This window comes from Rhinopithecus roxellana, chromosome 19, assembly GCF_007565055.1.
Source record: "Rhinopithecus roxellana isolate Shanxi Qingling chromosome 19, ASM756505v1, whole genome shotgun sequence".
Taxonomy (NCBI): Eukaryota; Metazoa; Chordata; class Mammalia; order Primates; family Cercopithecidae; genus Rhinopithecus; species Rhinopithecus roxellana.
In genome coordinates this window covers 24606606-24626984 of record NC_044567.1, presented here as the reverse complement: position 1 = coordinate 24626984, position 20379 = coordinate 24606606, and the positions used below count along the sequence as shown (strand labels likewise).

At 38.6% G+C, this 20379-nt stretch overlaps 1 protein-coding gene across 2 annotated transcripts in view; it reads left to right on the top strand.

Annotated features, from left to right (window-relative positions):
* VMP1 (vacuole membrane protein 1) overlaps positions 1–20379 on the top strand; it is a 141966-nt gene that overhangs the window by 41689 nt on the left and 79898 nt on the right. The window contains exons 1-2 of one of the 2 annotated variants that reach the window (XM_030923381.1): positions 14314–14332; positions 17076–17243. In XM_030923381.1, the coding sequence (XP_030779241.1) occupies positions 17238–17243 (6 nt within the window). In that variant the 5' untranslated portion in view covers positions 14314–14332; positions 17076–17237. Of the gene's footprint in view, positions 1–14313; positions 14333–17075; positions 17244–20379 lie in introns of those variants that run through there. The other variant, XM_010364056.2, reaches the window with a different exon arrangement.

Below are 20379 nucleotides of genomic sequence, written 5' to 3'. Positions count from 1 at the left end.
CTAATACAGCCAATATACTGTATTATATTTGCAGTTTCTATTCTGGATAAATATATGTGTGTAGAGCAACTTCACCCAAAAACCAAGCCATCAAATGGCTCTACTAAGCTAGGAGACGTATTCTGTTATTTACCTGTATTCATGCCTGCCTAAAACGAGTTTACGCATGTAAGTAAAAAGGGCATTTCTTAATAGTTTTTCGCATTCATTCATTAATTAGTTCAGCAGTTAATAGTCTGCCTTTCTGGCCAGCTTATGTCTGTAATCCCAGCACACTGGGAGACTTGATGCCAGGAGTTTAAGACAAGCCTGGGCAACAAAGCAAGACCCCGATTTTTTGTTTTTTCTTTCTTTCTTTTTTTTTTTTTTTTTTTTTGAGATAGAGTCTCACTCTGTCGCCCGGGCTAGAGTGCAGTGGCACAATCTCGGCTCACCACAACCTCTGTGTCCCAGGCTGAAGTGATTCTCCTGCCTCAGCTTCCTAAGTAGCTGGGGTTACAGGCGCGTGCAACAACCACCCAGCTAATTTTTGTATTTTTAGTAGAGATGGGGTTTCACCATGTTGGTCAGGCTGGCCTTGAACTCCTGACCTCGTGATCCGCCTACCTCAGCCTCTGAAAGTGCCTGTAGGCGTGAGCCACCACGGCCAGCTGATAAATTTTTTAATATATGTTTAAAGGTATCATAGAGTTAGAAGAGAGTAAAAGAATTATAAGACTAAGATCTAAGTTATACAGGAAACCCAAAAAAGAGAGACTGACCAAGGATAGCCCTGATTAACCTGCAGGCTTTGAATTTGAACTCTAAAGAGCCACACTTTAAAAGAAGTGATGAACTAGATAAAAGTCAAACTTCACGGGTACTGAAGCTCAAGTTTAATTTTTTTTTTTTTTTTTCGAGGCAGAGTCTCGCTCTGTCACCCAAACTGGAGTGCAGTGGTGTGATCTCAGCTCACTGCAACCTCCACCTCCTGGGTTCAAGTGATTCTTATGTCTCAGCCTCCCAGGTAGGTGGGATTACAGGCATGCACCACCACACCTGGCTAGTTTTTGTAGTCTTAGTAGAGGCAGGGTTTCAGCATGTTGGCCAGGCTGGTCTCGAATTCCTGACTTCAGGTGATCAGCCCCGTCAACCTCCCAGAGTGCTGTGGTCACAGGCATGAACCACCATGCCCTGCCTACTCTTATTGTCTACTTAGAATTGTAAGTGGCCCAGCCCATTTACCCACTAGAAGCAAACTTGTCTGGAGGAAAATAAAATCATCCTAGGTTTTACATTACCTCTACTTAACTTACTGTTGTATTCCAGCTATCTAGAACAGAGCCTAGTACTCAATAATAGATGCTCGACAAATATATGTTAGATATATTAATGTAAAATGGAATCTTTGCAAAGCCTATGAGAAGAGAGATAGAATAACTGGACTTCTTTTATTGGCAAAACAGTCTGTTCCTGACATCTGAGTCTTATTTGTGACAGTTGATGAAAAATGACCTAATCTATATATAGCTTTTTCTTAATTTGCATAATAGTTTTATATTAAATATCAGTACATCATTTTATTTCTCCAGCAAATAAAAGTGCATCTACTTCTTGCTGTGTAAACATTATGCTCTTTGCATTCAGTTTACTTAAATTTAAACAAAAAATAGGCGCAATGAGTGTTTTTTTTTTGAGATGGAGTTTCGCTCTTGTTGCCCAGGCTGGAGTGCAGTGGTGCCAGCTCGGCTCACTGCAACCTCTGCCTCCTGGGTTCAAGCGATTCTCCTGCCTCACCCTCCCAAGTAGCTGAGATTGCAGGTGTCCACCACCACACCTGGCTAATTTTTGTATTTTTAGTAGAGATGGGGTTTCACCATGTTGGCCAGGCTGGCCTCGACCTCCTGACCTCAGGTAATCCACCCACCTCGGCCTCCCAAAGTGCTGGGATTACAGGCGTGAGCCACCACACCCATCCCACAATGAGTGATTTTTAAAATCATTTTATTCAACATATACTAATATGCTTATGTCTCTGGTTTATCTTTATAGTGAGGTATATTGTCCTTTGAAATTAGAAATTAATAGCATTTGTAAACTGCATTTCCTCTGTTTTTAGTTCTTATGCAGGCATATTTTTGTTCATTTATTTGCTATCTGCCTTGAACAAATTTTGCCTAGCAAGTAGTGCAAGTTACAAATTTCATTCATTTACCTTATTTGAGTTTATATGTAGATTAGGTGCAAAGAAGCTTCTGGGGCTGGCAGATTTTTCCAAGATAGCATTTTTTAAGCTCTCTTTTATTGCATATTGATTCCCCAAAATCCATTGACAGATTTATTTTAGTCTTAGCAAACATTCAGGTTTCCTTTTAGAAGATCTGGTACATGAGTGATTAGGAATGCTTATTTATTCTCTTATGTAGCGGAAATTATATCCCGAGTAAGAATAATAAGTTAATGTTTGCATAAAGAGAGCATAGCTGCTGTTGACCTCTGTGGTTCATCTCTGTGCAGCCTGTTTTTGTGAGTCAAAATTTCTACCTTAATAATGGTCTAGACCGGTGCGGTGGCTTATGCCTGTGATTCCAGCACTTTGGGAGGCTGCAGTGGGTGGATCACCTGAGGTCAGGAATTTGAGACCAGCCTGGCCGACATAGTGAAACCCTGTCTCTACTAAAAATCCAAAAATGTAGCTGGGCGTGGTGGGGGGAGGGGCGGCGCCTGTAATCCCAGCTACTCGGGAGGCTGAGGCGAGATAATTGTTTGAATGGGGGAGGCGGAGGTTGCGGTGGCCTGGGCAACAAGAGCAAAACTCCATCTCAAAAAAAAAAAGAAAATTAGCCAGGCATGGTGGCACATACCTGTTATCCCAGCTACTCGGGAGATGCTGAGGCAGGGGAATCGCTTGAATCCAGGAGGCGGTGGTTGCAGTGAGCTGAGACTGCTCCCCTGTACTCCAGTCTGGGCAACAAGAGCAAAACTCTGTCTCAAAAAAAAAAAAAAAAAAAAGTCTAACCCAGGGCTAGAGAGCGTACTTTCTCTTTTTCGTTTTCTTTTATCTTCGTTTCTTTTTTGAGACAGAGTTTCTCTCTGTTGCCTAGGCTGGAGTACAGTGGCATGAATATGGCCCACTGTAGCCTCAACCTCCTGGGCTCAAGAGATCCTCCCACCTGAGCCTCCCAAGTATCTGGGACTACAGGTGTGCACCACTACACCTAGCTGTTTTTTATTTTTTAGGGGTAGAAACGGGGTCTCTCCATGTTGCCCAGACTGTTCTCAAACTCTTGGACTCAAGAGATCCTCTCACCTCAGCCTCCCAAAGTGCTGGGATTACAGGCATGAGCCACTGTATCCAGCCTCACTTTTTCTGTAAAAGGTCAGATCTGTAGCTATTTACACATCGTGGGCTATCCAGTCTCTGTGCAACTACTCAGATCTGTCATTGTAATGAGAAAGCAATTACAGACAGTACATAAATGAATGAATGTGTCCGTTTTCCGGTAAAACTTTATTCATAAAAAGAGGTAGCAGGCTGGATTTGGTCTGCAGTTTGTAGTTTGTTAACCCCTGCTGTAACTCATTGAATGACAGTAGTACACCAGAAGAGACATTTTGAGCCTGGGACCCTTAATTAGAGCTAGCTGTCTTCTAAGGATTTTTGTATGACATCTATGTATTTGGTTCACCCATTTGCCAAATAAGTACTATCATTTCTCTCTTCTTGATCAAGAAATAACAGGTTTAACATGATGCTTTAGAAAAGAATATAGTTGTGCATATGCTTGAGTTGTATAAAAAAAATTAAGAGTAAAAAAAAATGCTTTTTATGAAGGGAAAAGCAGATGAATTTCTTCCAAATGAGCTGTCTGATGACAGGAAGATTTGGTTCCAGTTTCATGTAACCATTGGTATGTTCAATTCCTCTTAAATACCAGATTTTACAAGATTGCAACCATTTTAAGGAATAAATAACTTATGGATTAAGTTTAGATGTCATGTGTAGGATGAACATTTCCAAAGATCTAAGGTACCACAGTTGTGAAATTATAATGGATTAGGGATTTTTGTTAAGTAGATTTTTAGCTGTTCTTATTTTTAAAAAGTAGCTATGTAAGATGATAGACATGTTAATTTGCTTTACTATAGTATAACCATTTTGTTATCTGTATGTATACTATAGCATCATATTGTAAGCCTCAATTATGCACAATAAAATTTATTTCTAAAAAGCATAGGCCAGGTGCAATGGCTTGTACCTGTATTCCCAGCACTTTGGGAGACCAAGGCAGGAGGATCACTTGAGGTCAGGAGTTCAAGACCAGACCAGCCTGGGCAACCTAGTGGGACCCCGTCTCTACAAATAAATTTTTTAATTAGCCAGGTATAGTGGCATGCTCTTGTAGTCCCAGCTACTCAGGTGGAGGTTGAGGCCAAGGTTGGAGAATCACTTGAGCCAAGGAGGCTATGATCGCGCCACTGCAGTCTAGCCTGGGCGACAGAATGAGACCCTGTCTCAAGAACAAAAAAAGGTGTAGATGTTGTACACAATTAGGAGAAGTGATGGGGTTATTTCCGTAGCTACCTTGTAATTATTTCCCACTAACAGAGAAATATGATTCATAATTCTGTAATTAACCAGGTTAACAAAAACAGGAACTTCGGTACTTGACTATGAGAAATGTATTCTGGACATGCTCCTTATATGCATGTACATTATTATTCATCAGGTTACCAGACAAAAAGATGATTAAAGAACCATTTGTAAACTGTATGTAACATTAAGGATTTATAAAGGCTGTTCTTAATAGCAAAGGAGTCCATCAGCTACAATTTACTCTCCTATATAATGTGATGTACAATTTTTGACACTAGGTGGAGCAGTTTCCTGGCAAAAGGCTTCACAAAGCCCTATATCCCTTTCAATCAAGCCCAGCTTCTAGACAAAGAATTGTAAAGAGAAGAAAAACTATCGACAATCATTTTATAATTTAAAAAGATACCCAAATATTTAGCTATAAGTAGAAGGCTGAATATATTTTACAATTTTTCTGTTTGCCATATATTTTAACCATTGGATTTTCTCATGTTTTAAGTGTTAGAGTTTTACTTTCTAGAAGCAGTTTGGAAGTAGAAAAGTTGGGAACTATTCAGTTACATTGTAGAACAGATCAGGTTTTATTAGAAGCTGTAACATCAAGGAGTTATCCTTTGAATGATATCTGTGAGCCATTTGTTTCATATGACCATTATTATAGAAAAAACTTGACTCTTTGTTATCAATTAGATACAAAGAAAGTTGTGAGATATGTGCCCCTGTGTAAGATTTAGAGGCCTGTTTCTGCTTTAAAGTTTGGGATTCTTTCATTATTAAAATATGTGTTAAAAATTGTACATTTACCCTGAAGTGCAGGTCAGTTGATGACTAAAAAGAAAACAAAAAAAAATTATACATTTTCAAAATCTGACATCTTAATTTTTTTCATATTTATAACCTCCTCTGTACATGGCACCCTAAGGAAGAAGTACTGTATAGTATTCTGCACTTTTTAAAAGCTGTTTTTTCCTTAGGTATAGACATTTCTGATATTTTTTGACTCTTGGCTATTGCTGAAAGTAAATATTATTTGGAAAACTGCATTGATATGGGTTGAAATAAAATAGTGAAATAGTTTCAGTAAGTGAAATATTGTAGTAGTTGTTAATACCATAAAGTGGAATCATTCTTTTAAAAAAAAAATTGTTAGCCAGCTTCTTCCCTATCAATTCAGCTTGACTTCTGAATATTCCTTTATTGCTCACTTGTCTATCCTCCTTTTAAGACAAAAAAGAAATTACCAAAAGTTAAGGCTCTGGTATGACTTGATACCAGACACTTATAACTATGGCTGTAAGCATGCAGTGACTCAGTGCTGTTTCAGGAAGACCAACAGACCCTTCTTAGAAAAAAATCTATTTGCCTTTTGTTTGATGAAGGCATGAAAGCTCTTCTCTCTGTCTTTCTCTAAGGAATGACTCATATATTAACTCTGCTGAGCATCACCACATCAAAAGAAGAAACCAAGGTCTTCAGGACATTGGGCTGGGTTTTTGCCAAGGAAAAGGGGTATGCACAGACTGGGTAACTTCCTGCCCTTAAGTGTATTAATGTATGCTTAAATGAAAGACAAGAAAATTTAGTTTAGCTTAAATTTGTTGTTGGGCATACATTTTAAACAATTTATACTAGCCCCCACTTTTTTTAACAGCACTCTCATAAATATATAGTTCATTTCTCCTGAATACTTCAGTCAACTGTATGATCAAAAGTTGTTTGGGTCTAGAGAACAAAGGCGAAACATGCCTTTTTTTCTTTTTCTTTTGGTTTTTAGATGGAGACTCACTCTGTCACCCAGGCTGGAGTGCAATGGCGCGATCTTGGCTCACTGCAAACTCCGTCTCCCATGTACAAGCAATTATCCTGCCTCAGTCTCCTGAGTAGTTGGGACTACAAGTATGTGCCACCACGCCTGGCTAATTTTTTGTGTTTTTAGTAGAGGCAGGGTTTCACAATGTTGGCCAGGCTGGTCTCGAACTCCTGACCTCGAGTGATCTGCCCGCCTGGGCCTCCCAAACTGCTGGGATTACAGGCATGAGCCACCACGCCTGGCCAAACATACCTTTTAATATGGATTAATTCAACATAATAAAAATAGCTTCAAAGACAGTACCTAATAACTTGGAGCATGAACTAATACTATAGAGTTCATATTTCTTTTGTTTTATCCAGCAATTTTATACTTGCACTTTTATAGTATAATCTCATATTTCTACCCTATGACCTAGGTAACTGTCATTATTAGGCTTTTTGTTAAACAAAGGAGATGAGATAGAAGTTACCAACAGTAATTTACCAACAGATTTAGAAAACTGAAATCCACATTAATTCATGCACAGGTTCCTGCTTTTTGACAGTTTGTTTCTTTGTTTTTTGTTTTGGTTTTTGGTTTTTTGTTTTGGTTTTTTTGTTTTTAGACAGGGTCTTGCTCTGTCGCTCAGGCTGGAGTGCAGTGGCATGATCATAGCTCACTGCAACCTTGAACTCCTGGTATCAAGTGGTCCTCCCATCTCAGCCTCCCAAGTAGCTGGGACTACAGGCATATGCTACTACACTGGGCTAATATTTTTTCTTAGTAGAGACAGAATTTCACTGTGTTGTCCGGACTAGTCTTGAACTGCTGGGCTCAAGTGATCCTGCTGCCTCGGCCTCTCAAAGTGTTAAGATTACAAACGTGAGACACTGTTCCCAGCCTTTACTGCATTTTGTAAAGAGAGACCAGAGGCATAACTTGGGACCTTCTTCACAAAAAGAATATAAACACTGGTTAAACTTGTCAGTGCCCATTGGGAATTGATGTTTTACACTCTAGCCTTCTAGATTTATTTGCTGTAGATTAGAACCTTGTTTTTTTACTCTAATGATAAAAACAATGATTAAAAAAATTCTGAGGAGAATTTCTGTGTTTGCAAAAGGGTTTCTGAAGTCCCTTGAAAGAAAACAAAGGTTTTGCAAGTCATACAAACAATGATTTGTCATCTTCTTTTGTTTATCACCCAGATATTCCTAATGAATCACATTCCAGACTAACCACTGACTGCTTTTGTTCCTTAGTGAAGAAGTGTGGCAAATAAATGTTTTCCCAGTGAATCAGCACAGGATTCTTGATTTTATTACCTTTGCCCTAAACTTTCCAGACAAAACTAATTGGAAATTTTGCCTTTGGGATCTCACTTGACTTCTGTGTATAGATGATGGATTAGGCTATGAATTGACATTACAGATGTTGTCCAAACAACTCCAGTCTTTAGGAATGTTTTATCAGTTCTGAGGGAGCCGTCTAGAGTGGAAGAATGTCTGTCTGTTTTGTCTGCTTGCCTTCCTTAAAAATACTCATACACACACAACACATATTCTGTAATCTTAATGTGATGTTGTATTCTTCATCTTGGTTGATAAATATACTGCCTAAATTAGGCTAATAAATTAACTAATATGAACATTTTAGGTCTTTCGTTTTTAAAAGATGTCTCTGTAAGAAAGGACCGTAAAGTAAACCCAACAGTATTCTATCTTTGGTCTTTTGGATGATATACTGTTTTTCTTGATGAAACATAGACATGAGTATAACCTTTTCAATCCTTTAAATGCTACAAAGTGTGTGAAGAATTATAGTAAATCATGAGCGAGCTGCTATAGTATAAATCCAAAGAACTTGAAAAGTTCAAAATCCGGAAAATGTTTTACTTACTTAAAATTAAGCAGCAGTTGGCCGGGCGCGGTGGCTCAAGCCTGTAATCCCAGCACTTTGGGAGGCCGAGACGGGCGGATCACAAGGTCAGGAGATCGAGACCATCCTGGCTAACCCGGTGAAACCCCGTCTCTACTAAAAAATACAAAAAAAAACTAGCCGGGCGAGGTGGCGGGCGCCTATAGTCCCAGCTACTCGGGAGGCTGAGGCGGGAGAATGACATGAACCCGAAAAGTGGAGCTTGCAGTGAGCTGAGATCCGGCCACTGCACTCCAGTTTGGGCGACAGAGCGAGACTCTGTCTCAAAAAAAAAAAAAAAAATTAAGCAGCAGTGTACATACTAGTTTATCATTTTACTAATATGATTTTTTCACAAATTAAAGTATGAATATATTCACCCCTTTCTTACTATGACCCTAATTAGTGTTTGTAGCACAAGAATTTCTTTCTCTGGGCTTACATGGATACTACATTATTATCAGAAAACTGTTTAAAACTCTTCACTATCAGATTAGGATGGAGAGAGAGAGGGAGAGAGAGAGAGAGATGTGATTTTGTTTAATTTTACCTTTCTAGGACAATTTTTTTAAATTCTAAGTTTCTCTTAATTAGAAGAACTGATAGTGTCTTATCATTATTCTTGAAGCTAGAGTAAAAATTGATTACATAGACTTATCTCAATTCGGTTTTTTTTTAATCACTAAAACTCATGAAAGAATGTAAATCATGGAAATGTAACTTTTTAAACATATGTAAAAGGAGTTTTTAAAAGATAAAATATATTTTTCCACAGACAAATACCTACATCTGCTCTTATTAGAAATCTTACCCTTTCATCTAAGTATGGTTTGCTCTCACCCAGACATACTCTTGCCTGGCCAAGCACTACATCTTTTATCCTGGACAAGGCAAAATTATTCCATTACCAATCTTTGGAAAATATAATGTAATACAGCTCATGAGACTAGATATATGGAACTCTGAAATGAAGCAAATCCAGATGTCCAATATGTTGAAAATAACTGAGCTATCTTGTTGATTTGACTTCATCTAGAATAACTATACTGAGTTACCAAAAATAAAACAGGCCTTTATTTGCCACTTTTCTTTATCTTTTTTTTTTTTAAGACAGGGTCTCACTCTGTCGACCAGGCTGGAGTGCAGTGGTGCGATCTCAGCTCACAGCGACCTTGACCTCCCAGGCTCAAGCAATCCTCCCACTTCAGCCTCCCAAGTAACTGAGACTGCAGGTGCACACCACCATACCCAGCTAATTTGTTTTTTTGTTGTTGGTTTTTTTTTTGTTTTTTTTTTAAAGAGATAGGGTCTCACCATGTTACCCAGGCTGATCTCAAAACTCCTGGGCTCCGGTGATTCTCCAGCCTCAACCTCCCAAAGTGCCGAGAATACAGACGTGAGCCACCTGCCTGGCCTATTTGCCACTTTAAGACATACTCCCTGTATTGATCTTTACCTTGCCACATTTCACATCCTTTTAAATGTGTTCAGACTCATTTTATAGCATAGCATATGGTCTGTCTTGGCAAATATGCCATGTGTACTTGAAAATAATACATATTTGGATCTTGTTGGGTGGTATTTTCTATATTATTCAAATCTTCTGTGTCCATACAATTATCAGTGTAGTTGTTCTATCAATTAATGAAATATAGATGTTGAAGTTTTCTACTATGTATGTGCCAGGCATGGTGACTCACATCTAATCCCATTGCTTTGGGAGGCCAACGCAGGAGGATCCCTTGAACTAAGTTTGAGACCAGCCTGGACAACATAGGCAGACCCTGTCTCTACAAAAAAACAGAAAAATTAGATGGGGCCAGGTGTGGCGGCTCACACCAGTAATCCCAGCACTTTGGGAGGCCTTGGTGGGAGAATCTCTTGAGCCCAGGAGTTTGAGACTAGCCTGGGCAACATAGGGAGACCCATCTCTAAAAATAATGGAAAAAAATTATCTGGGCCAGGTGCACTGGCTCATGCCTGTAATGCCAGCGCTTTGGGAGGCGTTGGTAGGAGGATCCCCTGAGCCCAGGAGTTTAAGCAACATAGGGAGACCTGTCTACAAATAATGAAAAAAAAATAGCTGGGCTGGGCAGTCTGGCTTACACCTGTAATCCCAGCACTTTGAGGCAGATAGATCACTTGAGCCCAGGAGTTAGAGACTAGCCTGGGCAGCAGGCAAAACCCCATCTCTACAAAAAATTAGCCAGGCGTGGTGGTGCACACCTGAAGTCCCAGCTACCCAGGAGGCTGAGGTGGGAGGATCACCAGAACTCGAGAGGTTGAGGCTGCAGTGAGCCAAGATCTTGCCACTGCACTCCAGTTTGGGTGATGGAATGAGAGACCCTGTCTCAAGAAAAAAAGAAAAAAAATTAGTTGGGTGTGGTATCTTGCACCTGTGGTCCCAGACAAGTGGATCACCTGAGGTCAGGAGTTCAAAACCAGCCTGACCAACATGGTGAAACCCCATCTCTACCAAAAATACAAAAATTAGCTGGGTGTGGTGGTGGGTGCCTGAAACCCCAGCTACTCGGGAGGCTGAGGCAGGAGAATCACTTGAACCTGGGAGGCAGAGGTTGCAGTAAGCCGAGATCGCAGCATTGCACTCCAGCCCGGGCAACAGAGTGAGACTCCATCTCAAAATAAAATTAAATTTAAAATAAAGTAAAATTTCTAGCTATAATTGGGGATTTGTTCATTTCTCTGTTCTCCCTACGTTGCCCAGTCTCAAACTAGTCTCAAACTCCTGGGCTCAAGAGATTTGCTAGTCTCAAACTCCTGGGCTCAAGAGATTCTCCCACCAAGGCCTCCCAATGTGCTGGGATTACTGGTGTGAGCCGCCACACCTGGCCCCATCTAATTTTTCCATTTTTTGTAGAGACAGGGTCTGCCTATGTTGTCCAGGCTGGTCTCAAACTCAGTTCAAGAGATCAGTTTTTGCTTTATGTATTTTCGCACTCTGTTATTGGGTGTATACACAATTAGAATTGGTCTGACTTCCTGAGAATTAGACCGTTTATCATTGTGAAATGTTCCTGTGAATCTCTGTTAATATTCCCTGTCCTTAAATCTACTTTGTCTAATATTAATTTAGCTACTTTATCTTTTTTATGGATTTTTTTAAATGGTTTTTCTTTTCCCGTCTCTTTACTCTTTCTTTTCTGGGTTCTTAATATTTAAAGTAGGTTTCTTACAGACAGCATATACTAATCCAGTCTAACAGTCTCTGCCTGAATTCATATGTTTGGTCCATTTGCAATTAATGTAGTTATCAATATGATTGGGTTTAAGTCTGCCCTCAAGCGGTTGTATCTAATTTTTTATTCCTTTTTCTTTTTTCTCTGCCTTCTTTTGGACTGAGGGGGTTTTTTTTTTGTTTTGTTTTTTTGTGGGTTTTTTTTTTTTTTTTTTGGTATTGAATTTATTTGCTTGTTTGTTCTACTTCTTTTTAAATTTTTAGTGGTATAGTTAGGTGTAGTGATGCATGCCTGTGGTCCCAGCTACTCGGGAGGCTGAGGTATAATCTCATGAACCCAGGCAGTCAAGACTCCAGTAAGCTGTGATCACACTACTGCCCTCCAGCCTGGGCAACAGGGTGGGACCCTTTCTCAAAAAAAAAAAAATTAAAAAAATTTTGTGGTTGTCCTAAGGTTTGCAGTATGCCCCATTAACTTACCGGGTGAACAATGAAGTATTATTTTCTCATTTTGTATATAATGTAACAAACAACCTTATAATAATGTTCTTTATTTTCCTCCTCCCATAATTTATAATTTATGCTTTAGTTGTCATACATTTTACTTCTTATACATTTTACTTCCTCATATGTCATAAACCCACAGTACTGTTTTGAAATATATTTTTTTGAAATATATTTTCCCTAGGGCCCAGATTCACAGGTATTTTTTTCTTCAACACTTTAAAGAAGTAATTCTGATGTCTTTTGGTTTGCATAGTATTTCTGATGAAAAGTCTGACCTATTTTTCTCTGTAGATAATGTGTTATTTTTATCTCCTCTATTTTTTTTTTTTTTTTTGTGAGACAGAGTGGCTCTGTCACCCAGGCTGGAGTGCAGTGGCACGATCTCGGCTCACTGCAAGCTCCACCTCCCGGGTTCATGCCATTCTCCTGCCTCAGCCTCCCGAGTAGCTGGGACTACAGGCGCCCGCCACCACGCCTGGCTAATTTTTTGTATTTTTAGTAGAGACGGGGTTTCACTGCGTTAGCCAGGATGCTCTCAATCTCCTGACCTCGTGATCAGCCCTTCTTGGCCTCCCAAAGTGCTGGGATTACATGCGTGAGCCACCGCGCCCGGCCTATCTCCTCTATTGTTTTTCAGACTTTTCCTCTTATCATTGAATTACAGCAATTTCATTATGATATGATTGTGATGATTTTTAGCAGTTTGATTATGTTTTATTTTCTTTTTTCGAGATGGCTTCTTGCTCTGTCGCCAGGCTGGAGTGCAGTGGCACCATCACGGCTCACTGCAATCTCCACCTCCCAGGTTCAAGCCATTCCCCTGCCTTAGCCTCCACACCCAGCTGATTTTTGTATTTTTAGTAGAGATGGGGTTTCACCATGTTGGCCAGGATGGTCTCGATCTCCTGACCTCATGATCTGCCCACCTTGGCCTCCCAAAGTGCTAGGATTACAGGTGTGAGCCACCATGCCCGGCCTATATGTTTTCTTTTCTTTTTTTTCTTTTTTTTATTTTACTTTTCTTTTTTTTTTTTTTTGTATTGGCGTCCAGTGATGAGATCTCAGCTCACTGTAACTTCTGCCTCCTGGGTTCAAGTGATTCTCCTGTCCCAGCCTCCCCAGTAGCTGGGATTATACGCACTTGCCACCACGCCCGGCTAATTTTTTGTATTTTTAGTAGAGATAGGTTTCACCATGTTGGCCAGGGTGGTCTCGAACTCCTGACCTCATGATCTTCCCACCTTGGCCTCCCAAAGTGCGGGGATTACAGGTGTGAGCCACTGCACCCAGCTTATATGTTTTATTTTCTTTGTGTCAATCGTGACTGGATTTGTTCAGTTTCTTAAGTCTATGGATTGATATTTTTCATCAAACCTGCATCTGTTTCTATTGAGCAATATTTCTTTTGGTTATAAGTTATATATTGCTGCCTCGCATGTCTAGTAATATTATATTGAGTGCTAGTAATTTTTAATTGAATGCTAGATATGTAGTGTTAAATTGTTGCTTGTGTGGATTTTGTTTTCCACTATAGAACACTGATGTATGGGCAGGGTGAAGGGGGCAATTAAGTTACCTGTGGATCAGCTTGATCTTTTTAAGACTTGTTTTAAACCCTGTTAGGGTTAGACTAGAGTAGCTTTCACCTTAGGACCAGAAGGAAAGGTCGTACCTACCCAGGCATGACCTTTCTGGGTTGAATGCTGAGTCTGTCTACTCTAGTTGGTTGATCACAGATGTTTCCCAGGCCTGTGTGAACTCTGGGAATTGGTCAGTTTACAAATCCCCAGTAATTGTTCTTTTCCCGGTGGTTTTTTGCCTGGCCTTGTGTTCTCACCTTAGCATACAGTGCAGCTTTGTGTGCCAGAGTCTGAAGGGGACCCCTGTGCAGATTTCTAGAGTTCTTTCTCTCTGTGTAGCTTTCTCTTTTCTGGTATACTGCCTCATAAATTCTGACTGCCTCAGCCTCCCTGAATCCTGAACTCGTGAACCCCAATCTCATTCTCAATTCAGCAAGAGCAACATGCTTTGTTTGGGCTCTTCCTCTTTTGACCATGGCATTTTTGGCAGGCGTGGAATGTGTCTACAGACAAGAAGCCAGAGTCAGTGTATGGTTTCTTCATTTTTATCCCTTCTCTTGGTAATCAGAGCCCTGTACTGCCTGTAGTACAATGTCTAAAAAGAATTGTCCCATATATTTTGTCCAGTTTTCTAATTGTTTGCTATGGAAATGAAAGTCTAGTATCCGTTACTTCATCCGGTCCTGAGGCAGAAAACCTTCAGCCATCGACCAGGATCCTTAACCCATGTTCCCTGAAGAGTTGGAACCTGCTGCTCAGTAAATGTATAAATTTTATATCCTGTGGCAGATTTTATCCAGTTAAGCTTTTCAGTTAATACTATAGCTGTTTGGGTCTTTACTTTCTTGTTTCTTTGTTTAGTGTGGTTAAAAATGTGACACATATTTGCTATATTGTAGTGAGACTTGTAGTTTTTAGAAAATATACTTTAAAAGTAGTTTGAATTCTGTGTAACTTTTAAAACTTTTAATCAAAAATTTTTTTTAGTTTTTGTTTGGATTTTTCATATAAACATATTTTTTCATTCAAATTGGTTATATTTAGAAACCATTAAGCTATAATGTTGAATAGAACTTGTGAGGTTTCCTATCACTTAATATAGTTTAAACTATGAACAAAGGACAAGAAACTGAGTTGTTAATGTTCATTTTGTCTGGGAACCACCACATCTGCCTCAAAGGCTGAGTAATCATGACTTATTAGTGTGGTTATGGAAAATATATGTCAGTTTAGTTGAGTGAATGAACAGACTTCTTTAGAAGAAAGAATTCTCAAATCGGAGACTTGAGAAAACATTCTCAAATCAGATTGTTGAAAATTTCCCTTTTCAGAATTACTAGAAATTAAAACTATGAAGAACTTTTATTTTATTGGATAATGTGTTTAATCTGTTAGGATACATTTTTTATATTTCTGGAATGCAAATATAGCTTTTTCTTTCCTATATATCCCAGAAATCTCATTATTTTAGCTCCCAGGGCAATTTTATTTTTTGTTCACTTGAAACTCATTTCTAACTTTAGTTGTAGACTGTACCTGTAGCCAAAGAGGACATTACCTGGGGACAGCATGGACAAACTCTTAAATTTTCTTCTTTTTCACTTATTAGCATTCATATGTCTCTTTTGTGTTTTCTAACAGTAAAGGTGGAAGTTACAGCTGATTTCTTTTTATCTTTTTTAAATTACGTCCGACAGCTATAATTGTATGAGGAGAAATGTTTCACAAACTATGCAGTTATTTTGAATATCACAAACTTTGGAGTTTTTTTTGTAGTATCACAAAATAATTCTTTTTTCCCCTAACTGTGAAATCTCTTGTGTGCACCTAGTGTTTAAAGAAACAATTGTAGATTTCATGGTTAATCATAAGTTTTCAAAAACCTAAGTAATCAAAGTATTCTTTTCAAAATCTTCTATACTTATTTTAACAGTTTAATATTTCTGCATTTCCAAGAATTAAAAGTCCCCCAAAAGAGGAACAAAGGCTAAAACTTCACATCGATTTTTTTTGATCCAGAAAAAAACTAATAATTAACTGATTCAGTGCCAAGGATTTCGTTTTTTAGGTATTATTTTAACAGAAAATGCCGATTCTATTTAGAGATAAATATCACATGTGTGAACGACTTTGTATTTTATATTAACATCAAACAAAATTTTATTATCTTGGTAGTAGAATATCTTAGTTTTATTTTTATCACTAGATTTTGTGTGCTTTGAACCACAGATTCTTCCATCATGTGATCTTAAAACACTTTCTTATACACAGAGCCGACTTACTTTTCTGTGGGACTGACTCATTTATGAAAAATCATTGGAGAAACCTTTAACAGAAATCTTCAGATTCAGAAATACTCGCACAATATAGTTACTAATAAAATCTCATGTGTATATATTTAAATAATTTTATTCTACAAATAAAGTATTTCTCTTCATAATAGCTGATGGCTGCTAGTTACTGTATGCTAGAGGGCATCTATCAACCTATGCTTAAGGGACCCAGGAATGTATATTTTAACCAACTCCCTAGTATGCGGACCCCTCGTCTTGTGCTTTTAGGAACCATTGTGTAAAACTCATTGATACTGGTTTCACAGTTACATTTTTGCTTTATGATCTCACTAGGAAAGGTTACGTGAGGTGGTACATCACTAACTGTTTTTAAGTAAGGACATAAAGTGATATTCTCAAATTGTGCCTAGAAGAACAATGGCTCAGAAAGTTGTTTTTTTAATAAAAGGAATAATCTAACAAATGAGAAATATAGATACATAAAATAAAAGTCAAGCAAGGAATTAGATCAGTGGTTGCCGGGGACTAGGACTTGAGGGAGGGAATTGGCCACAGAGGAACACAAGATATTTTTTTTTAATAAGGCATGGGGCCTCGTTCCATCATCCAGACTGGAGTGCAGTGGCACAATCATAGCTCACTACAGCCTCCAACACCTGGGCTCAAGCAATCCTCCTGCCTCAGCTCCCAAGTAGCTGGAACTACAGGCACATGCCACAGTGCATAGCTAATTTTTTAAATGTTTGTAGAGATGAGGTCTTGCTTTGTAGCCCAGTCTGGTCTTGAACTCCTGGCTTCAAGCAGTCCTCCTGCCTCAGCCTCCCACAGTGGTGGGATTACAGGCATGAGCTGCCGTGCCTGGCCAAGGGATCATTTTTGCAGTGATGGAAATGTTCTGTATCTTGATTGGTGTAGTTATATGGCTGAATGTATTCGTCAAAGCTAATTGAAATGTAGACCTCAAATAAGTGACTTATTATGTGTAAATTTTACCTCAATAAATCTGATTTTTTTTTTTTAAGTCAACCAGGAAGAGATTCTGGGAAGGATTATTTTCTTCATGTTACTAACTGCGTCTTGAAATTATTTAGAATTATTTTGTTCTTTGAAAGCTAAGATTTTTATTATATGGTAATTAATATACTATTAAAATAACATGTATTGATAATTTTTTAGTAGTTCTCATCAGAAGTTTCTTGTATTTGTTTTATAGGGTCCACATATAGCCTCAGTTACATTAGCTGCTTATGAATGCAATTCAGTTAATTTTCCTGAACCACCCTATCCTGATCAGATTATTTGTCCAGATGAAGAGGGCACTGAAGGAACCATTTCTTTGTGGAGTATCATCTCAAAAGTTAGGATTGAAGCCTGCATGTGGGTAAGATATGCATTTTCATATTTGTTTAAAACTAACCTCACCATCTTGATAGTGTGTTGTACCTTACTGAAATGGAATCTAAACATATTCCTTGTCAGTGAATGATTCAGTAAGTGACCAGCTACCTACTTCTAAGGCAAAAGAAACCCTTTAGAGCATCTCCTCTTCATGAATGGCATTGGGAAAAAAGGCATGAACCATATGTATCACAAAGCAACTGAGGCCAAGTAGACTCCAGCAGGGAAAGGGAGTACAGATGATGGAACTACAGCTGAGCCTTGAACAACGTGTGGGTTAGGGTTGCCAACCCCCTGTGCAGTAGGAAATCCACATATAACTTTTAACTCCCCAAAAACTTAACTACTAATAGCTTCCTGTTGAACAGAAGCCTTAATGATAAATAGTAGATTAACACATATTTTGTATGTGTTAATATAGTATTATATACTATGTTACAAAGAAAATTATGAGGAAAAGGAAATATATTTATTATTAATTTAGTGGAAATGGATCATCATTTCCACTCCATTTGCATGTTGAAGAGATTGAGGAGGAGGAGGAGGGAAAGAAGGGGTTGGTCTTGCTGTCTTAGGGGTGGCAGAGGCAAAGGAGGTGGAGGAGGTAGATGGGGAGCCATGAGAGGCACACTGATTATAACTTGTACTGGCACAGTTCAAATCCATGTTGTTCAAGGGTCAACTGTATACTACATTATAAAATTTGTTCCAGTATTTCTATACCTGATAAACTCTTAGAATTTGTCTAAGAGTTATATAAAATATATATAAATATTAGATTGGTAATATATAGTTATATATAATTATTAGATTGGCAAATGTCATGTCTTACTCTTTTAATTTAAAATTTTATTTTTATTTGGCAAATACAAATTGTGTGTGTATATGTATGTATGCATTTATTTATTTATTTGTTTGTTTGTTTCTTGAGATAGGGTCTTGCTCTGTTGCCCAGGCTGGAGTGCAGTGGTGCCATCTCGGCTCATTGGAGCTTCAACCTCCTGGGCTCAAGTGATCCTCCCCATATGTCTTAGTTTTAGATTTAAAATACTGTGTTCTGGTTGGACCTGGTGGCCATCCCTGTAATCTCAGCACTTTGGGAGGCCAAGGCAGGCAGATCACTGCAGGCCAGGAGTTCGAGATCAGCCTGGTCAGCATGGTGAAACTGAAACCCTGCCTCTACTAAAAATACACAAATTAGCCGGGCATGGTGGCGCATACCCATAATCTCAGCTACTCAGGATGCTGAGGCATGAGAATTGCTTGAACCCTGGAAGTAGGGGTTGCAGTGAGCCGAGACCCGCCACCACTCTCCAGCCTGGGCTACAGAGCGAGACTACATCTCAACAACAACAACAAGAAAATACTGTGTTCTTAGAGGACTCATTTCATTTTCTGAGTTGTTACAATGCTAACTAAAGTAAGGTCAGACATTTCTTAATATAAACCAAGCCTTATTATAGTGAAGGTATCAGGCTGTATGGTCGTATATGGCAATTTTACTTTCAGTTGTTCCAGTTACTCTTTTTGTGGTTTGCTTAAGTTTATTTTACAAGATTCTTTGGACAGCATGTTAAGTGGCAGATGGATTCTAATCTACACAATTTTTTTTTAATGCCTAAATTTTTTTTTTTTTTTTTTTTTTTTTTTTTTTTTTTTTTCGAGATAGTCGCTCTGTCACCCAGGGCTGAAGTGCACTGTTGCCCAGGGCTGAAGTGCAGTAGCACCATCTCAGCTTACTGCAACCTCCACCTCCCAGGTTCAAGCGATTCTCCTGCCTCAGCCTCCCTAGTAGCTGGGATTACAGGCACCCACCACCACACTTGGCTGATTTTTTGTATTTTTAGTAGAAACAGGGTTTCTCCATGTTGGGCAGGCTAGTCTCGAACTCCTGACTTCAGGTGATCCGCCTGCCTCGGCCTGCCAAAGTGCTGGGATTACAGGCATGAGCCTCCTCACCCAGCCCTGTATGCCTAAATTTATTCAGGTATCCATAGGAATAATTCATTGGTTAAAGACTTCTGTTTCCATTTGAGTTTTTTTTAAAACTTACTTGGATTTGTTATGTTCCTGTAATTTTTTCCCACTAACAATTTCTTAGGAAATTAAAGATTATGGAACAAATCACTTACAAATCTTAACTCATTAAAATGAGCATGAATACCATACCCTCAGAAGAAGCAGTTTTGAAACACAGTTAAGTGTTAGCAATTATGTTTTGCTTTAAAAGAATTATAAAGGAAATACCATAATGTTGAATTTGTTGAATACGAAAGACAGGAAAAATTGTCATGTTTCCTGTTGCTCTTTTATAAACACTGGTAACAAATTTATTATACTATTTGCATATGCTTTATAAATTTGATGACATTAGTCTTTTGATGAAAAAAATGTTAGAATAACAAGATACTTAGAACATGCTAGAAAAGGGACTTTGTATGTAAATTTGTCTTTTTTTCTTAATATTATACTTTTATTCTTTCAAAAATTATTTACATTGCTGGATTAACCTTAAGGCCAACAAATGAAAACCACAGTCTCAGCTGGCCGTGATAACTGCCTCCTCCAAATTTCCATAGTATATATTGTCTGTATATACTACAATACAGACCTGTATTAGGCCTGGCTTTATACATGCTTTAAATTAATTTGGCTGGTATGGTGGCTTTCTTCTCCAAATAATATTTAGGATCCTAAAAAATATTAAATATACTTTAAATATATTAGCATCACAGTAATCAGCATCAAGTTTTGCACATAGGGCTGGGCACAGTGGCTCACTCCTATAATCCCAGCACTATGGGCGATCGAGGTAGGTGGATCACTTGAGGTCAGGGGTTTGAGACCAGCTTGGCCAACATGGTGAAACCCCATCTCTACTAAAAATACAAAAAATTAGCTGGGCATGGTGGCTCACACCCATATTCTCAGCGACTTGGGAGGCTGAGGTAGGAGAATCACTTGAACCCGGGAGACAGAGATTGCAGTGAGCCAGGATTGCACCTCTGCACTTCAGCCTGTGCAACAGAGCGAGACTCCATCTCAAAAAAAAAAAAAAAAAATTAATTTTTTTGAAAAAGTTTTGCATGTAGTATAGGAATGTCAATAAATACTGATTA